General features: G+C 38.1%; 2 protein-coding genes across 3 annotated transcripts in view; one reads left to right on the top strand and one right to left on the bottom strand.

Annotated features, from left to right (window-relative positions):
* The window catches only part of atad2b (ATPase family AAA domain containing 2B), a 93,167-nt gene extending 76,523 nt beyond the window's left edge, over positions 1 to 16,644 (top strand). For both annotated transcript variants that reach the window (XM_084432434.1, XM_084432433.1), the window contains exons 26-28: positions 432 to 562; positions 12,404 to 12,532; positions 15,776 to 16,644. In XM_084432434.1, the coding sequence (XP_084288560.1) occupies positions 432 to 562; positions 12,404 to 12,532; positions 15,776 to 15,904 (389 nt within the window). In that variant the 3' untranslated portion in view covers positions 15,905 to 16,644. The remainder of the gene's footprint in view (positions 1 to 431; positions 563 to 12,403; positions 12,533 to 15,775) is intronic.
* A 2,858-nt stretch (positions 16,645 to 19,502) lies between these two features.
* The window catches only part of klhl29 (kelch like family member 29), a 270,850-nt gene continuing 266,501 nt past the window's right edge, over positions 19,503 to 23,851 (bottom strand). The window contains exons 13-14 of the mRNA XM_084432701.1: positions 20,559 to 20,703; positions 19,503 to 20,446 (exon numbers count right to left, since the gene is read on the bottom strand). Coding sequence (XP_084288827.1) covers positions 20,263 to 20,446; positions 20,559 to 20,703 — 329 coding nt within the window. The 3' untranslated portion in view covers positions 19,503 to 20,262. The remainder of the gene's footprint in view (positions 20,447 to 20,558; positions 20,704 to 23,851) is intronic.

Raw genomic sequence — 23,851 nt, 5'->3', positions numbered from 1 at the left:
ATATTTTCATATATTTAAAATGTTTATGCACTCAATTTAGAGATTTTAAAATGCATAGAACACTGCAATAAACATAGTTATATGTAATTCTCGTATCTAATTAAGCGTTATTAAATAAATAACTGCCCAAAATAACACATTAGTCTTAACAGATGTCCATAAAAGATGCAGGACCGATGAAAAATTCCAAGTATTGATAGTCAACTGTACGGTTAATCACAGTGTGGAGAAAAATACTCTGTACTTGGACTTCAAAACACCATCTGTTTGTGAGCGTTTTCCTGCCGAGAGTTAAATACACCAACAGAAACACCCTGAGGACTCGCCTCTTCTTAGACGGCTACAGACATGCTTTTCCTTCACCAGGTGTTGTCCGTTTCTCGTGTGCTCAGGTTTTTTTTTCATAGTTTGACTTTGGTTTGTTTTTATAGGTTCATCAAAAGGGAAGAAATATGTCAAAGGTCCATCCGAACCCGATTCAGAGGAGCTGGCTGTCAGACTCGAGGAGGCTGTGCAACTTCCACCACCTCCTGCTCTCGTGGTTGACCACCAGCGGCTCGAGGTGAGATGGAAATGAATATAAGTTATTCTTAAGAAATTCTAAAATATGCTTCAATAATTTTTTTATTACATTTTATTATTAAATTAAATTAGATTTTTTCCACCTCTGAAACCAATATCATAACCCCCATCAAATTATTGAAGTTATAATGGGTTGGAAATGCGGTTTTCTGGTGTCTTCAGTGATTGTTCTGAGGTAACATGCATAAGCACGTCCCATAAGCTCTCTGTGTGCATTAGCATTACTGTAGCTGTGCTGTAATGCACTGATCTCAGAAGGAGGGAAATCACTCCAATCATCAACTCATTTTGGAAACAGTCATCAGTGTGGAGACTGCTTCATCATCATCATCATCATCATTAGACAATTTTGGAAGTGTTCATTCACTCTCATTCGCTAAGTCATTCATTTCCATTTCATTATTTGCTATCAAGTTCATCAAATAGGCTAGTTGCACGTGGCCGTCATTTTGGATTTCAGATCAGCGAGTGTGTGGGTAGACACTTCCGGTTTCGCATTACGCCCGGTGCAGGGAGCCGGAGAAAGCCGAAAATGATCTTTTATAGTTGTTTATAGAATCAATTATCACTTAAAATACTACTAAGATCCATATTACTATCACACGAGCCAATGGCAATTAAGATTAATGAATGAAATACAACTGTTCACGAACAGAAGATTGTATTTGACTCATGCTGCATACACATACGCAATGACAGTTATGCCTACTGTAAATATAGAGTTACAACTAAGATTAGAGTTGTGAACATTCACACGTTTGCCCTGAGATAGGCTACAATTTATCTCCATAAATACTATTTTCTCTATTCTGCGCATATATTTTCACTTACTTGCATCAATTGCTCGATCAATATTATCATCACGTATTTCACATTTACGTTTTTAACTGTAGGTGCCACAAACAATTTAATATAGGTAAGTTTGTGTATATTTTACACATACAGTAGTACAATACTGTATGCTGCTTATAAACACCAGACAGATAATGATTCATGATCTTTACTCATCTCACCTGCCCAAAATAAATGCAGTAATAGAAAGCATAGAAACGCACAGGTGAAATACACTGAACATTATATGCATTTAAAATTTTGGTCGGGTTGAAGTCATCCCTCCGGATCTTCTGTATCCACTCATGCCCGTACCGCAGCGTCAACGGGGAATGCATGAAAGCTGACTTAACTGTTGTAACGTGACAAACTGGTACATAACGGCACACAACGATGAAGTGCTGAGTCACCTCTCTTGAATCCTAAAAACACTCATTGTGAAAAAATATCTCTGTGCTAATGGAACTCGGTCGCTGTTGTCTCTCGCTCTCGCCGTCAGATCACCGGAAGTTTTCACCGGAAGTACTGGCCCACACACTCAAGTTCGAACGTCAACGGTCGCCATATTGTGCACGGAGCGAATTAGGGCAGCAATCTTCGATTTTGTTTCTCTTCTTACAAGCACAACAAGAAGTTCATATTCCTGAATTGGGTTGCTACGTCCCAATTCAACTACTTATAGTACATACTTTTGAGTGTGCAGCAGAAGAGTTGGCAAGCTTTGGGACATACCAATTCATCATAATTGCGCTTTTGACCGCTCTGTCTCTTAGTTATGTGCATCTTGTCACCGTTTAAACTGCCCTGTCAGTCATCTTGTCACAGTTAAAATCCTCCACATTCAATTTAATTTAATTTCCTACTTTATCTGAGAGAAATGTAGAAGCACGCTGATCTGCCAGTCTTCGGTCTTTCATGCGGAGAACTCTCCTCGTGTTTGCATAATGATGCATTTAAAAGTTAATTACCAAACGTACCTTTATAAAAAGTTCACAATGTGGATTTTTTATGATACTGAAAATGGTGACAAGAATTAATTTGGATATTATAAAACCCATATTTAAAGCAAAAATAATTATTTAGAAATATTTTTATTGAAATAACATTATACTCATATTGTGATATTTTGGTCATATCGCCCTAGTTGGATTTTTTTTTAAATTTTTTTAATTTATTTTTTAATCGAGTCAAATCTCTCTACTTAACCGTCGGTTTTGAGCAAAAAAATTATTAGTCTAATAGAAGACAATCCGTGTATCTTTGGAATGCTCATTTCAGCATACTAAGATTTGGGACACTAATTTAAATTTCGAAAACTATTAAGGACGGATAGTATGCAAATAGGGATGCAGCGCATGTGTACTTGCTCGTTTTTTATTTATTTTAAATTGTATTATTATTAATATTGTTATAATAGTTATTACTATATTTATTATATCATATACAGTATTTTTAAATGGTGTGTGAAACAGTATATTACTTTTTGACATGGTATACAATGATTTTTATGTAGAAACATTTTTATGTAGTGTGCTATTTACTCTCTCATTCAGTACACTGTATTGTTGATTAATTCAATTAGTCGCATTTAATTACCCTGTTGGAATTAAATCATGCAATAATTGAAATGAAAATAAAACAGTTTTAAACAACCTTCAATTTTGACAGTCTGATCCAATAACGAATCAAAGGGCTATTAAAAAAAAAAGTTTTTAATATGCCATTCATCACACTTAAAATGGCAGATCAAATAGCTTTGCATTTTGAGGTACAGTATCCCTTGCCGTGTGCAAATATAGCGTGTTATCCTGCTATTCCATGCATATAGTGAACAATATATACATATATACTGCATTTCTAGGAGTGGTATGGTAGTATGCCATATGGAACAAGCCCTCTAATGTGACTTAATGTGCTGCACATCCTATTTGCTAAATAGTGAGTGAAGTATGTGTGAGACTTACACTTTCAAAACAGCAAATTGCAGGTGTGCCGAGTTTTCTTCTCACCAGTTCCAAAGTGCCAACTGTAGTGCTCAGATCTGAAGAAGAAACCGCGCAGTCGGCTCTATCGCATGACGACACGCAACACCCCACCGCCACATCATCTATCACACCATCATCATGAAAACCCCCCCTGAGGACTCCTTACACAGATCGCCGGCCGCTGGGCTGTGCGAAGCGATGGGGGGGCGAAGGCCCGGAAGCATGCGTGGCACTAATCCTCTGGCTTATTTGTTCATTTACCGAGAAAAGGCTGATATCTTTAAGAAACAGATCGTGAAGTGACGGATGCTGTGAATAATTGCTTTTTCATCCCTGGATTATGGAACAAATTGAATTGCCGTTGAAGTGGGGTGAGAGTTGCCGTTTAAGCAGGTATCTCCTCTTTGGGGTGGCAAAATGCCTGACACATATTAGGAATGAAAAGGTGGCTGTTTTCCTGTGCTTCATTCATATTCATTGACTGGAGATGCGCTCATTACTATTGACATTTTTGCTGCGCAGCACGGCCCTCATACATTTAAAATTAAAGGGCCGTCACCGCAAACTATGAGTTTCATCTTGCCTTGGTATTTTTGTGCATCACAAGAAGCCAGCCTCACATCATGTGTCAGTGTTTGGATGCATAATAATGCTGAATTTAAAGACCACAGAGCAGCTAAAAACCACACAAGTTGAGATCCTTTAGTTTTGGAAAGGTTGTCTTCTCCCTTGATTACATACTGTGATCATGGCCATAGTGTTCCATCGCTTAACAAGAAGATATGTCTAAATCTGTCTTTGCCTTGGACACAGTAAAAGGTTTTATCGTCTTGTTTAATGTTTTAGGCGAGACACTACAGGTGAATAGGGTAAACATTTTAACTAGCAGATATCACCATGAAACTTTCCCAGTTGATTACCTACATTAAGATGAGAAAAAAATGTATTACAAGTTTTCTGTAATTTAATGTTTAAATATGCAAATTAGGCAATATCTAATTAGATATGCACTAATTTGCATATATTTAAAAAAACAAAATCTGAGTATTGGATAAAGCCAGGTTAAAAATGATTTTTTCATTGTGTTCACATATTAGATGGGGAAAAAAATGACAGAGGGATTTATGGATATCTACTTTTGTTATCCGGTAAATCAGAATATACTGTCAATCTCTCTGTAAATGTCTTCATAATATAACTAGGTACAAGACTGGAAAGTTTGGTGCTATCGGTGCTACTGAAGTGGAGATTTCAGACTTGGAGAATGAGAGAAAAGCCATTTTGAGAAAACGGGCTTAAAAAGATTTATCATCAGCCAATGAGATTGCGCATTCAGCCCTTTTACTTTCACGATTGGTTGCCGATAAAAAGGAAATGACCATATTTGGATCCGACAGGGTTGTACAGAAGAGAGAGAGCTTCCTAACTGTGCATGTGATGACAGGCTGACGGCAGAGATAGCAGAGCAGCGTGTTGATTAAGAACGCCAACTTTTGTTGAATTTATGAGAAATCTACAGACGCAAAATGTAGTAAAATAAAGACCTAAATGTGTATTTCAGACTTTTTTTTTCACCGCAAGTCTGTTGATGTCACCGATGTTTTTGCCTGCTGTGTCTCGCCTTAAAAGCATGCTTATTATAGCATGTCAAGCTTCATGTCTGAATAAACATGTCTTTCATATATAAACAAGCAGAATGTCTAAACGAGCTCAGTATTGTCAATGTAATTAATTCAGCTAAATATGATAATTGGATCTATTTATATTTTTCCCTGATTTTCATAAAGCGTTTTCAGTCAGTTCTTTCTCCTGCTCTCAGCGGCTCTGAATGTTTAAGTGTGAAGAGAGCTAAAATAAATTATCTCTTGACTAGGCTGATGGAAAACACATGCCAGGAAACAGATCTTGCCAACCTGCAACACGTACTTTGCTATGGTTCAGCGCTAGCCAAACATAAACGTGTGCTATGCTAGGGTACCGTTCGCCCAAACTTAAACGTGCTTGTGCATGTATTTGATGGATTTAGCCAAACTTGCCAAGCTGAGAGCAGCACTCTATCCAGACGGTTGGAAAAGGTGTTTATAGAACATCTGTCTTAGTATGTACGAAATTATACTTGTCATCTCGGTTTAGACACAGGAACAATGATGACGAGGCATTACGCCGTTTATGTGCTAATGAGCCGTTTTGTTTCCGTTGTTCTGATGCATCGTAGTATACAGAAATACATGCACGGCCATTACAAAGAAACCAAACGTAAATGTCATGCCAGTTTGACAATATCTTTGCTTTACTGCTGCTGTCACTGGAGATGTAATTGGTTCTGATCGGCCAAACCCTAATCCTCGTTTTAGAACCAGAGTTACAGATTTGACATTTTGGACAGCACATCAGACTGCGTAAGACAGTATTACATGTGGCAGGTCAAACCTTAAGTTTGTGTTTTTAAACTTAGTTTGATATGTCACATTAAGCCCAGAGGCAATTGATTTCATGTCGAACCCATCAGTTGCTGTGTCGAGCTGATGACATTTATGCTTTTTCGGCTGTATTCAATATTTTTAAGGTTCATATTTTAGTTTGTGATAGTTTTGACTATACACTTAGATACATTAGAACCAATGGTGTTTGTCCACACATTGTTTGCAGTCCCTTTCGGCCTGTTTCTAACACAAAGATATATATATATATATATACTCTAGCTTTAGAGGACTTTGAATACATTGCATAGATTGTTTGGACTGCTTTTATGCTGCTTTTTTCTTTTCATTTCTGGGTGGACTATTATTTTAATATCGGTGGTCTAATATCTACTTTTTTTTCAGGAATAAAAAGAAATATCTTTTCCATCTCAGTGTGAAATAGTAGTATTACCCAGTGCAGCACAATACAGCCTTACGTGTCTCAGATTAATCTCAAAGTTTTGATTTTACACAGTTCATCTTCCACAACAGTTGCATCACTTGTTCCACTTCTCTAACTTGACCATTTCAGCTTTCAGTTTGTCTTAGTAGAATATATTATACATCTGCAGCTGGAGCGCACCAGAGATTTGTATGAACAAATGAAAACGGGGAAGTGCTCTTGTCCTTTATTTTTCTCTCAACATTTCTGCCTTAATCACATGCCACACATGAATCTAGCTCCTTTGAGCCTTTATAATGACATACTAACAAAACCTATAACTGAATTATTCAACAATTATAGCCCTCCGTAATAAGAACAGTAGTCTTGGTTTTATTGGTTTATCTAATGTGGTTTATTAACACAACATGGTCACTCACTAAGGATTAAGTGTTTCATCATATAAAGTAAAAACGTTGTTCTGTGTGATGTAACTTTTTGGCCTTTTGAAGCAAAGAGTTTCTGATGAACTACAAAGCAAGATATGTCAGTGTATTGGGATATTTTTCTTTTGGCCTTCCTCAAGCAGACCAACAGTTTACTTTGTTTTGCATTCTTATATTGCTAAATATTTATAACTTGCTGCCCTTTCTGTATATTTGTGTGCTAAGTTACAGTAATATTTGTACTTTTAAATGAGATGCATCTCTGGGTGTTATTTGTATTTAGGAGAACCTGATTTTTTTGGGAATACGTCATAGAATAAAATGTTTTTTTGAGGCTTTAACTTTGTTGCTGTGAAATTTTAAATCTTCCTGTTAGTTGACCGGCTTGTGTTCTAAACCCACAATGCCTCTGTATCACTCCATCTGTGATATTTATGTCTGGGCTGGTTAGGTTATTACAAAACAAGTCTTCCAGCGAAAGTCAAATGGACTGTGTGAACAAATCTTTTAAAGCTAGGATTACCATTGTAGTCAGGGTTGATGGAGTGCGTCTGCCATCCATGACCGTTCTCCCACAGTCAGTGACACTGAGGAGGAACATCAGGGTCCACAGCTAATCCCTGTAAATGAAATGTTAGCAAATTGTGATATTTACTGCAAATTATTTAGCATTTTGTCTCCTGCCATTCATAATTTTACATTGCCATAATACCATTGACTGTTTTGGCAATAATATCTTATACAATAACGACTGGCAATTACAGCAAGATTTTTTTGGCCTTGTTTTTAAGAGTTTTTGATCAAAGTTCAAAATAATTGTATTATGATATTATACATATACATATATGTGTAGTTTACGCTATTTATTCAATTTTTTCGATTTTGGAACTGACACTTCTGTCAGAACACAATTATCGAACTAATAAAGTCACTAATAATATCTATATATTACAGATGTTGGTTGTTTGCACGCTTGGGCTGAGCATGGAGTTGTTTTCTGGTGGTGTTGCTATTCACTATGTTGATATTTACCTTCAATGTCCTCCAGTGGTTTTTAATGAAGACGTTGGGTTGTTTTCATTGGTTCAGGGGCTGTCATCGCACTGCAAAGATATGGTTTCAAACTTATCTGTAGGGGATGCTTTTTCTCATTAACTGTCTCCCCAAAACCAAACCCGAATCCTCAATTACTGCTGTGTTTTTGCAATCTCGGTACACACTGCCTTGTGCTTGTGTGCTCTTTGTTCTTTCTGGCTCCAACCTTATCAGAAACCGGCACTGTTTATGTTGACTCTGACCAATGCAGTCTGAGTAATAACTTGTCCCAGCGCGATTTGATGTGCTCACAATTGGCCGGAGGATCGGTGTGATGAACATGTCAATCGAAAGGCCACGGTGAAGTCTGAGTCGTTTTAATTAAACCTAGTGCAAACAGTAAATACTTGCGTTCTGGAGCTGCGCATGAAATGGAAGGTAATTATGATGTGCCTTAATTAGCTGTCGCCGTGATCGTAATTGCTTTTGAAGATGGCTGACCTCTCTTCCTTGGTGTACGTGTTGGGGGCTCAATGTTGTCAGAGTTGTTTCATTTGCATGTGTTCATCTGGTCAAACTATCTTTTGGAGGTTACCTTCTCTGTAGAGGTTCATTTATTTTCCCACTCAGTTTTTTATTCAGTTCTCATAAGTACATTTGACATTTCAACAGGTCTTTAGAGGAGTAGAGCAGTTTCTTGAAATATATTCCTCCTGAAAATGACAGAATAGAGCCATGCTGGGCCGGTTCTAGACATTAGGAGGCCCTAGGCAAAATTCATGTTGGAGGCCCCCCACCTCCAATAAAAAACACTTGAAACAAATATGATTCCTAACCTTTATATTTATACAACATTTCATTTTAAATTTAGTATATTTTTACTTATACAGTACATAAGTTTGGACAAATTACTATTTTTAATGTTTTTGAAAGAAGTCTCTTCTGCTCATCAAGCCTGGATTTATTTGATCAAAAATACAGAAAAATAATATAGTGAAATATTATTAAATAATGGTTTTCTATTTGACTATACTTTAAAATATATTTCTGTGATGCAAAGCTGAATTTAGTGTCACGTGATCCTTCAGAAAACTTTAATATTCTGATTTATTATCAAATGTTAGAAATTGTGCTTAATATTTATTTTATAACCTGTGATACTTTTTTTCAGGATTTTTTTATTTTTAAAAAGTTGTTTTAAAAAAGTCTTCACTATCACTTTTTATATATTTAACACATCCTTGCTGAATATTCCTGTTTTTGTTTTTGTTTTTCTGTATTTTTGATCAAATAAATGCAGGCTTGTAGAGCATAATATGAAACTTTAAACATTAAAAATAGTAATGGGTCCAGACTTTTTACCGGTATACTGTATGTACATATTAATCAAACTTTATCTAAGGTAATCTCTTTTTTGTTTAATGAAGATGTTATTGTTGTTGTTGTTATTTTGCTGTTTTATTAAATTTATTCACAGTAGATGAACATAAGTGCTTTTATCATTTTTTTTTCATAGCTGCGGTATGGGCAGGATTTTTCCCTCCAATTTAATCAATATTGACTGCAGATATTATGATATTATGTATTGCATTGTTACCTTAAATATGCTATAGCCTACACAAATCAAGTGGAAGAGAAAGACACGATCGCTACTGAGCAAAAAAAAAAAAAAAAAAGTAAACTCATCAGCAGCATTTAGAAGATAGACCCATAGATATGAGATCCTTTATTTGAAACATTAAAAAATGCTGTAGTGTGTTGGCTTTTTAGCTTTGAATACAAACGTCTTGTCTTTTACTTTTGTAGCTTTTTTACTAGTCAGCTCCCGACGCGATGTTATTCCTTGTACGCGCAAATTCAAAGCGTCGCGTCTGGGCACGTTAATGACGCTCGCGCTCTTTTAAACTCGTAATAAAGAGGTGAATGATTTTTCACTTAAAAAAAGTTTTTCAGCCATTTATCGATATTTAGTATAGCTTAAAATGGCACACTTTTTTTTAGTCAGAGTAACTTTCATTTTAACCGGACAGCCATTGTAGTCAAATGAATTCAAAATGTTTAATGTCAGAAGCAAAATGAAGTGCTGTTTTTCATTGAAGGAATAGTTCACCCAAAAATGAAAATTCTACCATTATTACTCTCCCTCATGTTGTTCCAAACCCGTAAGACTTTCGTTCATCTTTGGAACAAAAATGAAGATACTTTTGATGAAATCTGAGAGCTTTCACTCCATTGACAGCTACGCAACTGTCACTTTGACGCTTCAAAAGGTTCAAAATCGTAAAACGAATCCTTATGAATTGAGTGGTTTAGTCCAAACTTTTTTTTTTTAAGAGACTCTATTGCTTTATTTGATAGAACAGATTTAATTTAGGCTTTTATTCACATATAAATATTCATCAACTCACACATCAGATATGGTAAACAGAAGCATGTTCGCCTGATGTGCGAGAACCAATGAGGTTCATTCTCGTGTTACGCAGCAAGTTGGAGCTTCAGCAAGAGGTTTGTTCTTGTCAAGCAGGTTCAGTTGAGCTTCTGTTTATGTTCACTGATCAATGTTTAAATGTGAATAAAAGCCTAAATTAAATCTGTTCACCATATAAAGTGATCGAGTCTCTTCAGAAAATTTGGACTAAACCGCTCGATTCATTTGGATTAGTTTTATGATCCTCTTTATGAACTTTTTGAAGCGTCAAAGTGGTAGTTGCATACCTGTCAATGGAGGGACAGAAAGCTCTCAGATTTCATCAAAAAGATCTTCATTTGTGATCTGAAGATGAACGAAAGTCTTACGGGTTTGGAACGACATGAGGGCGAGTAATTAATGACAGAATTTTCATTTATGGGTGAACTATCCCTTTAAATGAATTGGTATTAATAAACAACAGTGTTAATCTGCATGTTTTTTTTTTACTAAAACGTTTTACATAAAAATGTATGTCCACAGACAGACAGACTGCATTAGCTGTCAGCTCCCATTTCCTTCACTGCATGTTTGTAGCTAGGTCTCCGGAATCTAAAACAATGTCATTAAACTTCAGCTTCAAATTAAGCCTCTTCAAATTAAGACTATTCCAAACACCGCAGTCATTTTCCACTACAGCACAGCAAACCACAGGACGCACATTCATCAGCGGCTTTAATGCTTGACTGAAATGTTAGGTGTTAGCAGGTGCAGGTCCAACTTCCCCAAGAAAATCAGAATGAGAGACAGACTGTGCCTCTCATATGTCACCATGAACCTTACAAAAATGCTTGATGCGTGTGTATATGAGGATTATATGTGATTCATTCATTACCTCACTTCCAGATGCCTCCTTTAGAGCCAGATCTTACTTGAGCAAAAATGACTCATTTATGTGTAAGAGCTTTTCTCTCTGAAAAAAAGAAAACCAAGGCGGCATTCCTGCCATTAACAAATCAAATACTATTAGGCATCTGAGCTAAGAACATTATTTCTGCTTTGGCAAATCTGGCAGATTCAGATCCAGTCTGACCATACCCATCAAAGTGGTCTTTCTTTACTCGCTCTAATGTGGTTCCAAACTCAAGGAGCACAACAGGAGAAATTCTAAAGACTTTTTGTGGTTTTCCAAGCAATTATAATTACGAAAACGGACACAAAAGCACTATAAAATGAGTTCATAAATAGTCTTCTGAAGCTGAACAGACTGAAAATGAAGTTGTTTTTCACTGATAATCTTTCCCTCACTGAGCTGTTAACCACTGCAACGGGATGAAGTCAGTGAGTTGAATGCGAGAATCAGATGAATTAGTCCAATTCAAATGAATTATTCAGACTGGTTTTGTTAACCGAATCAACCAACTTGTTAGAAAGACTTGACTTAAAAGAAAGATTTGTTCTCTATCAGGGCGTTTTCAGACCTGTTTGCTTTGCTCTGAAACAGGGATTTCATTTGTTTATCATGTTGCATTTTCTACTTGTTTCGGTTCGCTTTCACAAGGCACCATTTCAAAGCATACCAAAGGGTGTTTATGCAAGTCACAAGTGAGTAAGACTGTCCTCATATTGGTCAGAGTTTCCTCTGTATCATCCATCAAGATGGATTGACAAGTTCACTCCACGGGCTTATTGTGCCTTTATCTGTAGCTGTCGTGACACGCTAACACGTGATTCCCATTATGACTAATAATAAATGATATATATTTAATTATATTTATAATTTATGATGTTAAGAGTGGGAATCAGTGTTTCATCTGAGCAGTTACACAACATTTTAAGATAAAGAGGTGTTCTTTGGCTTTCAACCACAAAAGAATCAGACACTGCTGCTATTTATATAACACATTTTCCATTATGAATAATGATTCCACTTGGTTCGTTGGGTCGGATTGCTTTCTCACGCTCCAGGGTTTGTTTTCAATTGAGCCGAGACCACCTCGTTCAGGTGATCTCGGAGCGATTGTTTTGGTGCGGATCTGAGCATGATTGCCGTGCTCATATAAGCCTAAATGAACCGAATTAACGGAGAAAACACACCGGGTTCCGAAACAAACGCTCCAAAACGAGCCAGGTGTGAAACCTTAATTGTAATTGCATGGGAAAGAGCTTTAAAAACAGTGTTCAAAATTTGTGTCACACAGGTTTAGAAAAACATGAACAGAGTAAATGAAAGAAATTTATGTTGAATGGTGTTTTATTTTCCTCTGTTTCAGGCTCTGTTGGAGCAGGTGGTTGTGAAATGTGAGGGCTTCAGTGTGGATCATCTGGAGAGAGTTTACTCGGTGCTCAGCCAGTGTATTTACCAGCACCGCAGAGACTACGACAAGACCCATCTGATAGAGGTTGAGTGGCACACACACACACACACACAATATGATGTTCAATGACTTTATGGCCCTACTGGTTGTGCAATTTGTCAAATTACATGTGAGCTTCATGGGCACAAGCAAAAAGATTGGACATACCTATATTTAAGAGAGGCTTTTGTGTGGTAATTGTACCACATGATAGAATGCCGTACACTTTTACTAGATAATATTTTATTAGCTTTATTTGATATACATGCCGACACAACATTACAATCACAAAACAACAATAGCACTCATTATGTTTATTATTAAAGTTTATTATTATCACTTTTCTAACTTTAGTAAGTGTGTAATGTTGCTGTTTGAGCATAAACAACATCTGCAAAGTTACAACGCTCAAAGTTCAACGCAAAGGGAGATATTTTCTTTTAAAGAAATTGCTTTTTAAGGACTACAACAAACGGCTGGTATGGACTACACGACATTCCTCCTGGGTTAGTGACATCACTAACCCTACAATTTGCATAAACCCCGCCCCCGGGAACACCATTTATGGATTATCATGACAGAATATGCTAATCAATGACTAGAAGATAACTACACACAAACTCTAAAATCATCAACTAACCATTCAGAAATGTCCTGTTCCATCATCGTCTGACTTCGGTTTGAACATAAAAAGCTAAACGTTTTTGAAATTTTCAGTGCATGTCTGTGTGAGGTAAAAGGACACGAGCTCTTGAAGCTCCGCCCCCTGTGCTGGGAGCAGCAGCTCATTTGCATTTAAAGGAAGAGACACAAAACGGTGCGTTTTTGCTCACCCTCCAAAAGTGACAACTTTAACATGCTATATAAAAATATCTGTGGGGTATTTTGAGCTGAAACTTCACATACACACTCTGGGGACATCAAAGACTTATTTTACATCTTGTGAAAAGGGCATTATACCACCCCTTTAAGGGAAAGGTGGTTATTTTTGTAGTTTTTGTTCAGCCATTTCGTTCTTCCACTTTAAAAATCAAAACGCTAACGTCAAGAAAAGTGAGGTATACGCGTTATTTTGAAGTGGCTGGATGGCCGTGGCCGTAGAGTTCGCTTTTACGTCATCAGTTTCACCGTATTATTCAAGAGAATAGACTAATTTAATCCAATCACTGCGCTGTATTACGCATGAGATCGCAGAACAGCAGAGAATTCAAACGTGACACAACAATTTTGCCGCTGTTCGTTCACCTCTGCCTGTTCAGCTTTGAGTTCGGACATGCGTGTTGTAAGTGTACGTTTCCTCAGTACAGTAGCAAAAGTGTTGTTTGCATTTCAGAACTGGAGTTTGACTACCAACACATGGAAAATATGACCAACAATATTTCAACATGTGGAGCGCACATGGGAGTGGTTTCTGTGCGAAACGCCGCTATGAGTTTAACAACACTGGCAACGCAGATTACATAGTTCATACACGGACCGCAAGCGTGTTTACTGACATATTTCACATACTCACCTGCTCCAAACATGAACCCAGCACATACTTCATAGAGTCTTCTTCAAATGAAATATATATGTGCAAATAAGGACACTGATACAGCGGTACGTCTAATCATGAATGCGATGACACAATGGGTTATTCTGATACACAGAAGACTAATGTAGACCAAAAATTCTCATAAAATTCTCCGCTCATATTTTAATATGAATTTGTCTGAGAAATAAGTGTGTTACAGGTTGTTTTCTCTCCTCTTCCCACCCTCTACACTCCCTCTTTTCCACAGCTTTACACAGTGTTTTTTTTGTTTTTTTGTCTCTTTCAAAGCTGAGGTGTAAACGACCAGGCTAAAACAGGGGTTTCATGACACTTTAAAAACGGCTTCACAATAAATTACTCTCATTCTTATTTTGTGTTCTGATTTCAAGCTTATAAATAAATACATTTTATTACAGGTTGTTTGTTTTTATGGGCATTTTTGAAAACGTTTGTGCTATAATTTTATTTTGTGTGCTTATTTCCAACTCATAAATGCATCCATTTTATTTATTTTATTTTATTGGGTTCTGAAGCAAAACCTGCTAAAAACACTGGATTAGACGGTAAATATATTTGGCCTAAAAATGTTTTAGTACCTCTGTATTTTAGCTATAACGACTGCAAAATGATGACTACATAGTTTTATCTTCAATTATCTGTAGTAATAATTGCTGAGCCAGTATAATACAAAATAGAAAGAACCTTATTAACTAGTAGCTTTATCCTGTCTAATGACTCATAATGTTCAGTTCAGTCATGTGTTGTGTGTGACAGCGGCTCAGAGGAGATGGATACACAGTGATTGAACACGGCATACCGAACACAGCTGCTGTGTGTCTAAATTACACTGGCGCGCCAATGGTAGAGAGCTCTCGCACGTCCTCCTGGGAAATTATGTGCGCTGTTCTCAAATACAATAGTAATGGTAGCTGCCCAGCAGAAACAGATTAGAATTGCTCCAAGGAATTACGGCCGGCTTGACTGAAGGCTAATTTGCATGTTGTGTACCGATTCCTCTTTGAGAGCACCCTAATGGAGTCGTATTTATTAATTCCAGGATGATTCGAGATCGAGACCATCTGGAAAAGCTGTATGTGTTTACATTTTAATCTCTGTCAGATCGCTGGATCTTTTGCACCCGGTGGACCGGAGCTGAGATCCACGGAGGATAGCAGAAATTGGACATGATTTTGTTAATTGTTCACGCATTGTCCTGTGCCGTATACTTTGACCTCAACCAGAATTACCATGTCGGAAAAAGAGTTGTATTAAATCCATTTCTGTTTTTAAAGAACGCAAAGTGGAGTTCTAGCCATACACAACACAATGTCATAAAGTTGAGGGCTTGATTACGGTTTTTTTTTTGAGTAGTACGTTTTTTTTTACTGTATTTTTCAACAAATAAATTCAAAAATGTAAAAAAAAAAAATATTATAGACCCCAAACTTTTGAATGGTAGTGTATAATGAAACATAATGTAATAAAAATGTTAAGTAATAATAAAATAAGTTATGTTTATGTAGTTCTGTACATATAATTATATATCTAGTCCAAATAATGACCTACAGAATTTTACTTTTATGTCGTTCATCTTGGTTCCGTTTACACATTATCCATTAAAATAGTATATATAATGACATATATACATAGTTATGCGTGAATACAATGTATTCTTTTTTTATTTTATTTAAGGAATTCACATTTAACAAAACATGCCATTAATTTCTTTTATGTTTCTGTCTGTTGATTTGCAGGCGATGGAGAGGCAAGTTGAGCATTTTCGAAACATTCCTGTGATGAATAGAGGGCTTTCAGAGAGAAATGTGATTGGAGACTCTTTTGATAGAAGAGGGAGAGGCCAGCGCTCTGAGCCAAGTCCTTAACATGGAGCAGGTCTGGACGCCTCGGTCTCGAATGACAGCGGGAAGGGGGGAGAAAAAAGTGCAGACATTTGAAACAAAGGCTTACAAAGGCGACCTTGGTGCTATCATCTCAGGTACCTGAAACAGAACCAAACACAAAAACTCCTGGAGGTTTCGTTTTTGCTTGTTTCTTTTTTGTAAACTCTCATACATGCCAATTGCCGATGATTGTTCCTGGTGCTATTGGGTGCTATTGTGTTTTTTTTTGTTTTTTTTTTTTCATCTGCTGCTCCTTGTTCTCATAAATAAGCAAACAAAACACAAACCAACCGTACAAAATAAAAGATTGTGTGATGTCACAAAGCAACCTCAGCCTCTGTCTACTGGAAGCAAACACACATACACACAGATTCTCACCAGCAGTGGAAAACTGTATACGGATGGTGTGATGTCCTACAGCTCCAGTCAGTTGCTCATTTACTGTGGGAATAAACTACTTCGCCCTCTTTCTACGTCCAACCCCCTCATGTCCACCGCTCCTGTGATGTCACACCTCGTCACCATTGAGATTATCGACACTTTTTAGCCACATAGATATTCCTGCTGGAAAAAGAAACGACACGTTTTGTAGGGACGTCTAGTGACAAGTTGTTTTCTACTGGATGTTAATTGTAAGTTTTGCAAGGCCTCTCTATTGTAAACCAACTTTTCCCTGTGAACAATGAGACTGTGTTCTCCTATTCCAACTATAATTTTTGTAGAAAAAAAAACAAAAAACAAAAAAAAAGGACAGATTTTGGTTGAAATAGATTCTTTAGGAGAGGAATAGTAGTGTTTTAGACCCATCACATATTTCTCCCCTAGGAGTAGCTCATGGGCTTTATCGTTTGGTTTATTTATTTCTGCATTTTTCTGGTTTACTGGATTTACGAGTAGATTATCTGGAGATTGCACTGCCTAGCGTGTGCCTTAAACTTTGAAATAGTATCTCACAGGCTATCGGTGCTTGTGGACAAGCCACAGGTCTCACAAACCCTTTCCGGATGTTTTAAGAGACTTTGTCTGCCAATCTCTTCTCAAGTCACCGACCCGAACATCTTCATGGTTTGTTCACGGTTGCTCCGTCAAACAATGAGGCTTTCGTTTTTCCATCCATTTATATTGTAACATCACAAATTTGGAGTAAAAATATCAGCGATGTTTTGATGCGCAGATCGTTGAAGCTACAATGGCAGTCTAGGCAGTGCTGAATTTTTGAACGTAAAGCATTACTATGTTTTTTTGTTTGCTCTTTTATAGTGTTTCCATTGTGCTAACTGTCTAATATTGTGCTAAATCCTTGGTTCTTAGCTTGTTGCATTAATATCTCAATTTTGGTGTTGTGTAAGTATCATTAACTCCCCCTCTCAGACTTGTTAACTCTCAACGCTTTGTTAAGAACGTTGATCCAGGTTCAAGAGTCGCTGTGACCTTGTCTCGGATTCGGTGCTATAAACAAAATGGAAAAAAGAGGGGAAAAAACAAACACTTTTTAAGACATATGCAAAAGAAAGGAAAAAAACTAGAAGTTAGCTTTGGACTACTGCAGTGTGTGTGTGTGAGAGACAGAAGCACAGCTACCTCAGCAAGTTGTTTTCATGCGAAGAGACAAAAGTAATGACCTGTTTACTGAAAAACAGTATTTGTTGACCTCTGTAATATCACTGCGCCCTTCAGAAATTCAAGCTAAGGTACTGGACATGAGCTCGTCTTGTGGCTGCTGCAGTAATCCTCGGGTTTGTTTCTCAGCATTTCATTTTTGGGTTGTCCTGCTTTTGAGCCGAGAAAAGAAATGGCATTGAAATGTTATATACTGTATATTTCAGGTTGGTTTTTTTTTTTCTACATGTGCATCCCATGATTTTTATATTAGTGGCCATGTTTCTACCTTCAGTCCGTTTCTTGTTTTTCAATTTCCCTCAAACTTCGCAGTCGCATTTTCCTTGGTGCTATTGCCGGTCCATTTGTTATTTATTAAATGATGATATAAGCATGATCAACATTTTGTTCAACCAAAACTAATTGGAAACATTGTTACACGAAATTTGTGCTGAGACACGTTGTAGCACATTTTTGTAGCAGGTGTTGCACGACGTTCAGAAACGGGGTTTTACTGGTCTCAGGTCTCTGCTGCATTAATATTTATTCCATAAGGGTGGATATGATGGTGGTGGTTAGGCTTCTTTTTCATTTTCAGATATTACTGTAGAGGATGAAGGGGAAGTTTATGTGGCTAATGTGTGTTTTCGGGTCCCTCTCCATCACCTGTAGTATCGTCAACATGCTTACTTGGTGGAGCATGGAAGAAACTACTGTAATGCTGACCGCATCACACATATGTATCTGGAAAAAAACGAGATTCAGTTGATGCCAATTCACAAGACGGCCTATTTGCAAAGCTATTTGATTGCATAATGTAATTGGCCCTGAATCGAAATCAAATCTTGGTCAGCACATTGTGTGGAAAGGAAATGTCACATTTAGAAGCACCACTAATATATTTTTTAGAGAATCAACTCTTTAATCCTGCATTAAAAATGGTATAATGTGGGCATGAAAGTCTATGTAGTTCTATGTGTTTGACTACAAGTTAAAAGTTTTTTAACTTTAGTTGACCAGAGTTTAATTCAGATGGTTTAACTGACAGTAGGAAGTCCATAGAACAATAGCATGTAGGTAAATATGACCCACTAAACCCAGTTCAGAAGTTTGTAAGTCAAATGCTTTATGTTGGAGATTTTTACCTTGTTTGCAAATAATGGTTTATGTTTAGTTAATTTCATTTAATCAGTAGATTTATACTCCTTTAAGGATTTACAAGGATGAGGGAATGTTTTTTTTTTTTGAGTTGTACCAGAATTTGTTCCTTTTGTATGTACTTTTATGAAGCAAATCAAAACCACACATACTGTTCTGTCCTTCCTTGCAGTCCTTCTTTTGTGAAATGATATATTTACTGTAATTTCTGAAATAAACTGCTGTGATATACTTGAATAAAAGGTGCAAATTGAACTTTCTCTAGGTGTTTTCATTTTAATCCGAGTCCTGTCTCGAGTTGTAATGAGGGTTACAGCACATTTTGGACCGTGTGCTGTGTTCATAAATTGGAAAGTTTAAATAGCAAATAGCAAACAAGTAAGTGCAAGTTTGAGCAATAAAAAAAGCACATTTGCATTCACATATGCATTACATTTGTCTCCAGCTTTTGCAATAAGTCTCTGGCTTCACTCATTTATCAGGGATTTTAAAGGCACACGTTTTTAAAATGTTATGGAAAAGACGGTACCTTCTATAATGAATTGACATTTAATCAGTAAGAAGCTGCTTTTAATAAGTGCATGCTCTCTAAAAGTTGGCCACAAATGACAAAATTAAAGGGTTAGTTCACCCAAAAGTGATCCATCCATCATAAAAGTAATCCATTCGGCTCCATAATAAATGCCTTCTGAAGCGATGCATTTTTGTGTGTGGCTGAAAGAAGAAAGTCATATACACCTAGGATAGCTTGAGGGTGAGTGAATTATGGGATAATTTTCATGGGTTATGAGTGATATGTAAATGACCAGTCAACATGTTTCTTTAGAATTCTGGATATGTATTTCAGCATTAATAACGTAAATTGTTCCGATAGGGTACAGATTTACAGACATTGTTCAATCCATTGAATTTTTCTAAAAACATTTATACACAATTTTCATTGGTTTTTAAAATATACATATCTTCCGTATAATACAAAGTTTCTCCTTCCATCTTGCTCCATCTGTATTCTGCCATGGCTGCAGGCTCGTGGATTGGAATAAAACAAGGATTAAAAACCCACAACGAAAAGGTAGAATGATTTACACAGAACAAAATGAAACAAAACTCCTCTGGGCAATCACAGGTTCTGGTATTTTGTGCTTTGGAGTCCAGGAGGGCCTTTGTTCTGTCCCGTCTCTGTAGCGCTGACCCTCGCTGGAGGGCTACACGACTAGCATCGACATCCTTTAGCTTCTTGCTGAAGTCCCTTTACGATGCAACTGACCTTTATATACGACACACAATCCCATTTTCTCATCTCATGACTCGACTACCAATGTGACGGGAACCTTCTCAAAGAAACATGATGTGGGAGAAGAACAAAAACATTGAAGAGGGAATATTAAAAAATGCATTTGGCTGACCTAGAATGTCGTTCCAATGGCACGACACCTGAGGGGGAGCTACGCTACGGATCCTTTGCTAAATCTTGACCACGGTGGTCCGACCGCGTTCCACCCAGGTTGGCTGGCTGGCTGGAGCTCGATGGGCTGTTTTAGGCCAGTTCGTGACATTAGAGTAGTCCAGAGTCAAACTTGTCCTCAGCCACTCTGAATGTACTTCTTTATAACCACGCATCCGTGTCTGAAGAGCGGACACGGCAGATTCTGCAGCAGCGTCCACGTGTTCGTGCAAGGGTCGAAGGTCTCCATGTTGCCCAGCGCCGGTCCCTCGCTGCTCACAATCCCTCCCGTTGCATAGATCTTGCCGTCTAGGATCGCCGCACTGGGGGAGGAAGAGCAAGAGACCGTTTTCCTTTCATTTATGCAACACCATTTGTAATGTGGAACATCGTTTATTGCATGGCGTAGCGCAATCTACTGTTCATTAGACCAACCTGCAGAACTGCCTGGAGTGATTCATGTTGGGGCCGGCTTTGATGTTGCCCTTGTCTGGGTCGTAGATAGTGGTGGCTCGGGCGTAGGCTCCTCCCAGGATGAAGATAAAACCATTGAGGCTCACAGCGGGAGCGTACTTGTTATCTAAATAAGCCCAAAAGGAGCACAGGAGGAAAGAGAACAACAGATAGAAGTTACTTCTCTGATGTATGTTCCAGCCACGGATGCATTTTTTCCCTGGAATAATGCCGTTATGTTGGCATTATCATGGGCCTGCTTACACATTGTGCTCAATGAAAAGATCTACAGTGCTTTTAGGAGCTACAAGTAAATCATACGGCTGCTGGGTCGTCTAAATACGACATCTAAATTCTATTCAGCACGACTTTACAATGTTCTTTCGGTGAAACGGTAGATAATAAACGAGGACTACCGTACTGTGTGGTTCCTATGTGACGTTGTAAGTATGCAATCTTACGAAATAGGGTTTGAAGCACCATTTGTAATGCATTTATGATTTTCTCTGCCTCTTTATGCCACATTCCATTTCCCACATCCCTATATCCTTTATGCTTTGCGTTATTAAGCGGAGAATGACAAATTATGGCAAACGGATATATGGCACCTGTTCCACCTAATGATTCCAAACAGAGGAAATTACCTCCGTGATACCCGCAGACCCTTCACAATGTGACAGGTTTTACTCACTCTATCCTTCTTCACACGGGGTAAATGGCCAAGAAACAGAAATAATCACATCTTTTCATGAGAAGGCAAATGACTGACAGCCCAACGCATGGTCGTGAACACGGAAAAGGCCGTCGAGCCGAATGCAAGAGAGAGGCTATCAGGCTTCGCTTTCTGACAGAAATTGTCTCCCAAACGATTACAGCTGGGCCAATTTATTACACCTATGAATAATTCACGTGGCTTCGTTCAAGGTTTTTTTTGTTTTGTTTTTCCGCACCTTCGACTGATGCTCCTCGCTTGAGAAGCCGAGCACAGAAGCGATCTGTAAAACAGCCGCTGGATTTAATGGTTGAAAAGGAAGTGTGAGATGGGCTCTCGCTCGGCGGCGTGAATGCCAGGCGCTTCTCATTAAAACCCCCTGTCGCTCGACTTTGAGTGACGGTCTAGATAACTCCCTCTTTTTATAGCACTCCAACCAGCATCAGTCACAGCAAGCGTTGTCGAATTGATCGGCGGCATAACCCAGGGGGAGGGATCGTCTTCTGTAACGAGAGCACAGTTCTGGCGCCCCCCCTCGAACACGTCTTTATTCCCCTCACAAAACGACTGCTTTTGTGCCGAGTCACTTCATTTAAACTCCCCGAATGCTTTGTTTACATCATAAGCGCATGCATTCTCACAAGCAGTTTGAGTTGCCGGCGTCTGTTAAGTCCTAATCTCACGCAGTCTGTTTATCTGTTTGTTGTCTCGTTTCCTAACCCAACGCTGATGCTATCAGCAGAGCTCATTGTCGGGTTTGGCCCACGTTCTGCCTGCCCGCTGCTACTCGAGGGGCTCGAACGTCACGCCGCAGCTCGGTCTGCTTCTTTGATGCTGAAATCCTGCCACCGGCAAGAGGTCTCAAGGTTTCAATCAAATGGGGGACTTGTATCTGGCACAATGGAGACATGAGGGATTCAGCTTTTTGAGAGTGAAACAAGACAACAACAACAACAGTCCGTGCCACCAATTTGCAGAGGTGTCTCGCTCAATTTTCGGGAGAGGCAAAACGCGGCAGAGAAAAGCCATTAAAAAACGAAAGAAATGGGAAAGGAGTCGTTTGAATAGCTAGATTCCCAGAGAGCTGGGTTGAAAATGAGGCGAGGACATCTGCGACAACCTTCGGTACTCAATAAACAAGCCGAAGCGTTTTATGCGAGACTACTTCAGTCAAACCCATCTTTGCACTCTGATGGATGTCTCAAAATGCTGCTTGGCCAATCGACATGCTCTGAACATGCTTTGGTAAACACTGGCTACCCTTCGCACGGGTAGTTTAGAGACCTAAGGGATGTTTGTAGACGAGGCAGCTCGAGGCGGCCCGACACGCTCTGACTGAGCACCAGCAGAGCCCAGTCGCGAGCGCTCGCGGAGGCTGGGAGCCGGTTCAGTGATAACTCATCAGACTGTCCAGAGGCTCCCTGAATCACTTTTTAATGTGCCTGTACTCTAAAGACGCCCTGCAATCTTGTGTAATTTGTACAAGCAATTGTTTGCAATCAATTCTCCACAGTCCACGTGGCATCATGCACTTCCAGTGGCACTTTGCCTGCTCGACCTTCACTGACAGCTTGTCTTGTTGGCACTGGCTGTTTGCTCAGAAGTGTTTACTACTGACTGCAGGTCTTCGAACAACACAATCACACTGGGACTTTGAGGAAATGAACCTCTTAAAAGCCTTTAGCGTTAGGTCATTGACTGGACATGGCAGGGGAAATATGAATGGCACTCCCTCACTCTGGGTAAAAAAGGCCTATAGGAACATTCCACAAAGACTCACAGTCAAGCCGGTCAACCAGTGAGATAGAGCCAAAAGCTCCTGCCAGGAAACATGTAGTCTTACTCACAAATGCAGGTATTTATTCTCAAATAGTGTACTCAAATAAAACATATTATTATTTATAAACTTGAACCTAGACTATTGTTTAATACTGTTTACCGTTAGACGTTTTTTTTTTTTTTTTCATTGCTTTTATTTATATTGTAAATCGTTTACATATAATGTAGAAATATGATACCCAATATTGGTAACATTTTATTATAACTGCACGCCATTAGTGAACAGTTAATTCATGATTTATAAAGCATTTTTAATGCTAAGTTTATAAATGCGTTATTCTTGATTTATAAGCATATCTATATTATGTTTAATAATTGTATTTTCATACTTTATTAATGATCATTTATCCTTTCTAAATGAAGTAATGCATTATTTACATCCAATTACTCAGGAGTTGTCAGTGGTTCATAAGATCACGTCGAATGTGTAAGTAAATGATTAATAAACTATTTAAATGTACATTCATACATCTTATTATTCAGACATATAGTAATAGTTACTTAGTGTGTTAATACATGTATTTCTACTGTAATTCATGGTTAATTCAGGTAGTTATAAAGCATTTAGTAGTGGTCAGTTAACTATTTTTGTGAGCTCATCTAAAGTGAGGACTATTTATGGCTCGTAAAACATTTACAAAGGAGATTTAAAGTCTTGATTATCTTCTAAACAGAAAAAGGAAACAATCACAACACAGTGATACCGAACATAGAAATATTTTAG

This window comes from Rutilus rutilus (assembly GCF_951802725.1).
Source record: "Rutilus rutilus genome assembly, chromosome: 15".
NCBI classification, from domain to species: Eukaryota; Metazoa; Chordata; class Actinopteri; order Cypriniformes; family Leuciscidae; genus Rutilus; species Rutilus rutilus.
The sequence above is the reverse complement of the archived record's forward strand: the minus strand, read 5'-3'. Positions and strand labels throughout refer to the sequence as shown.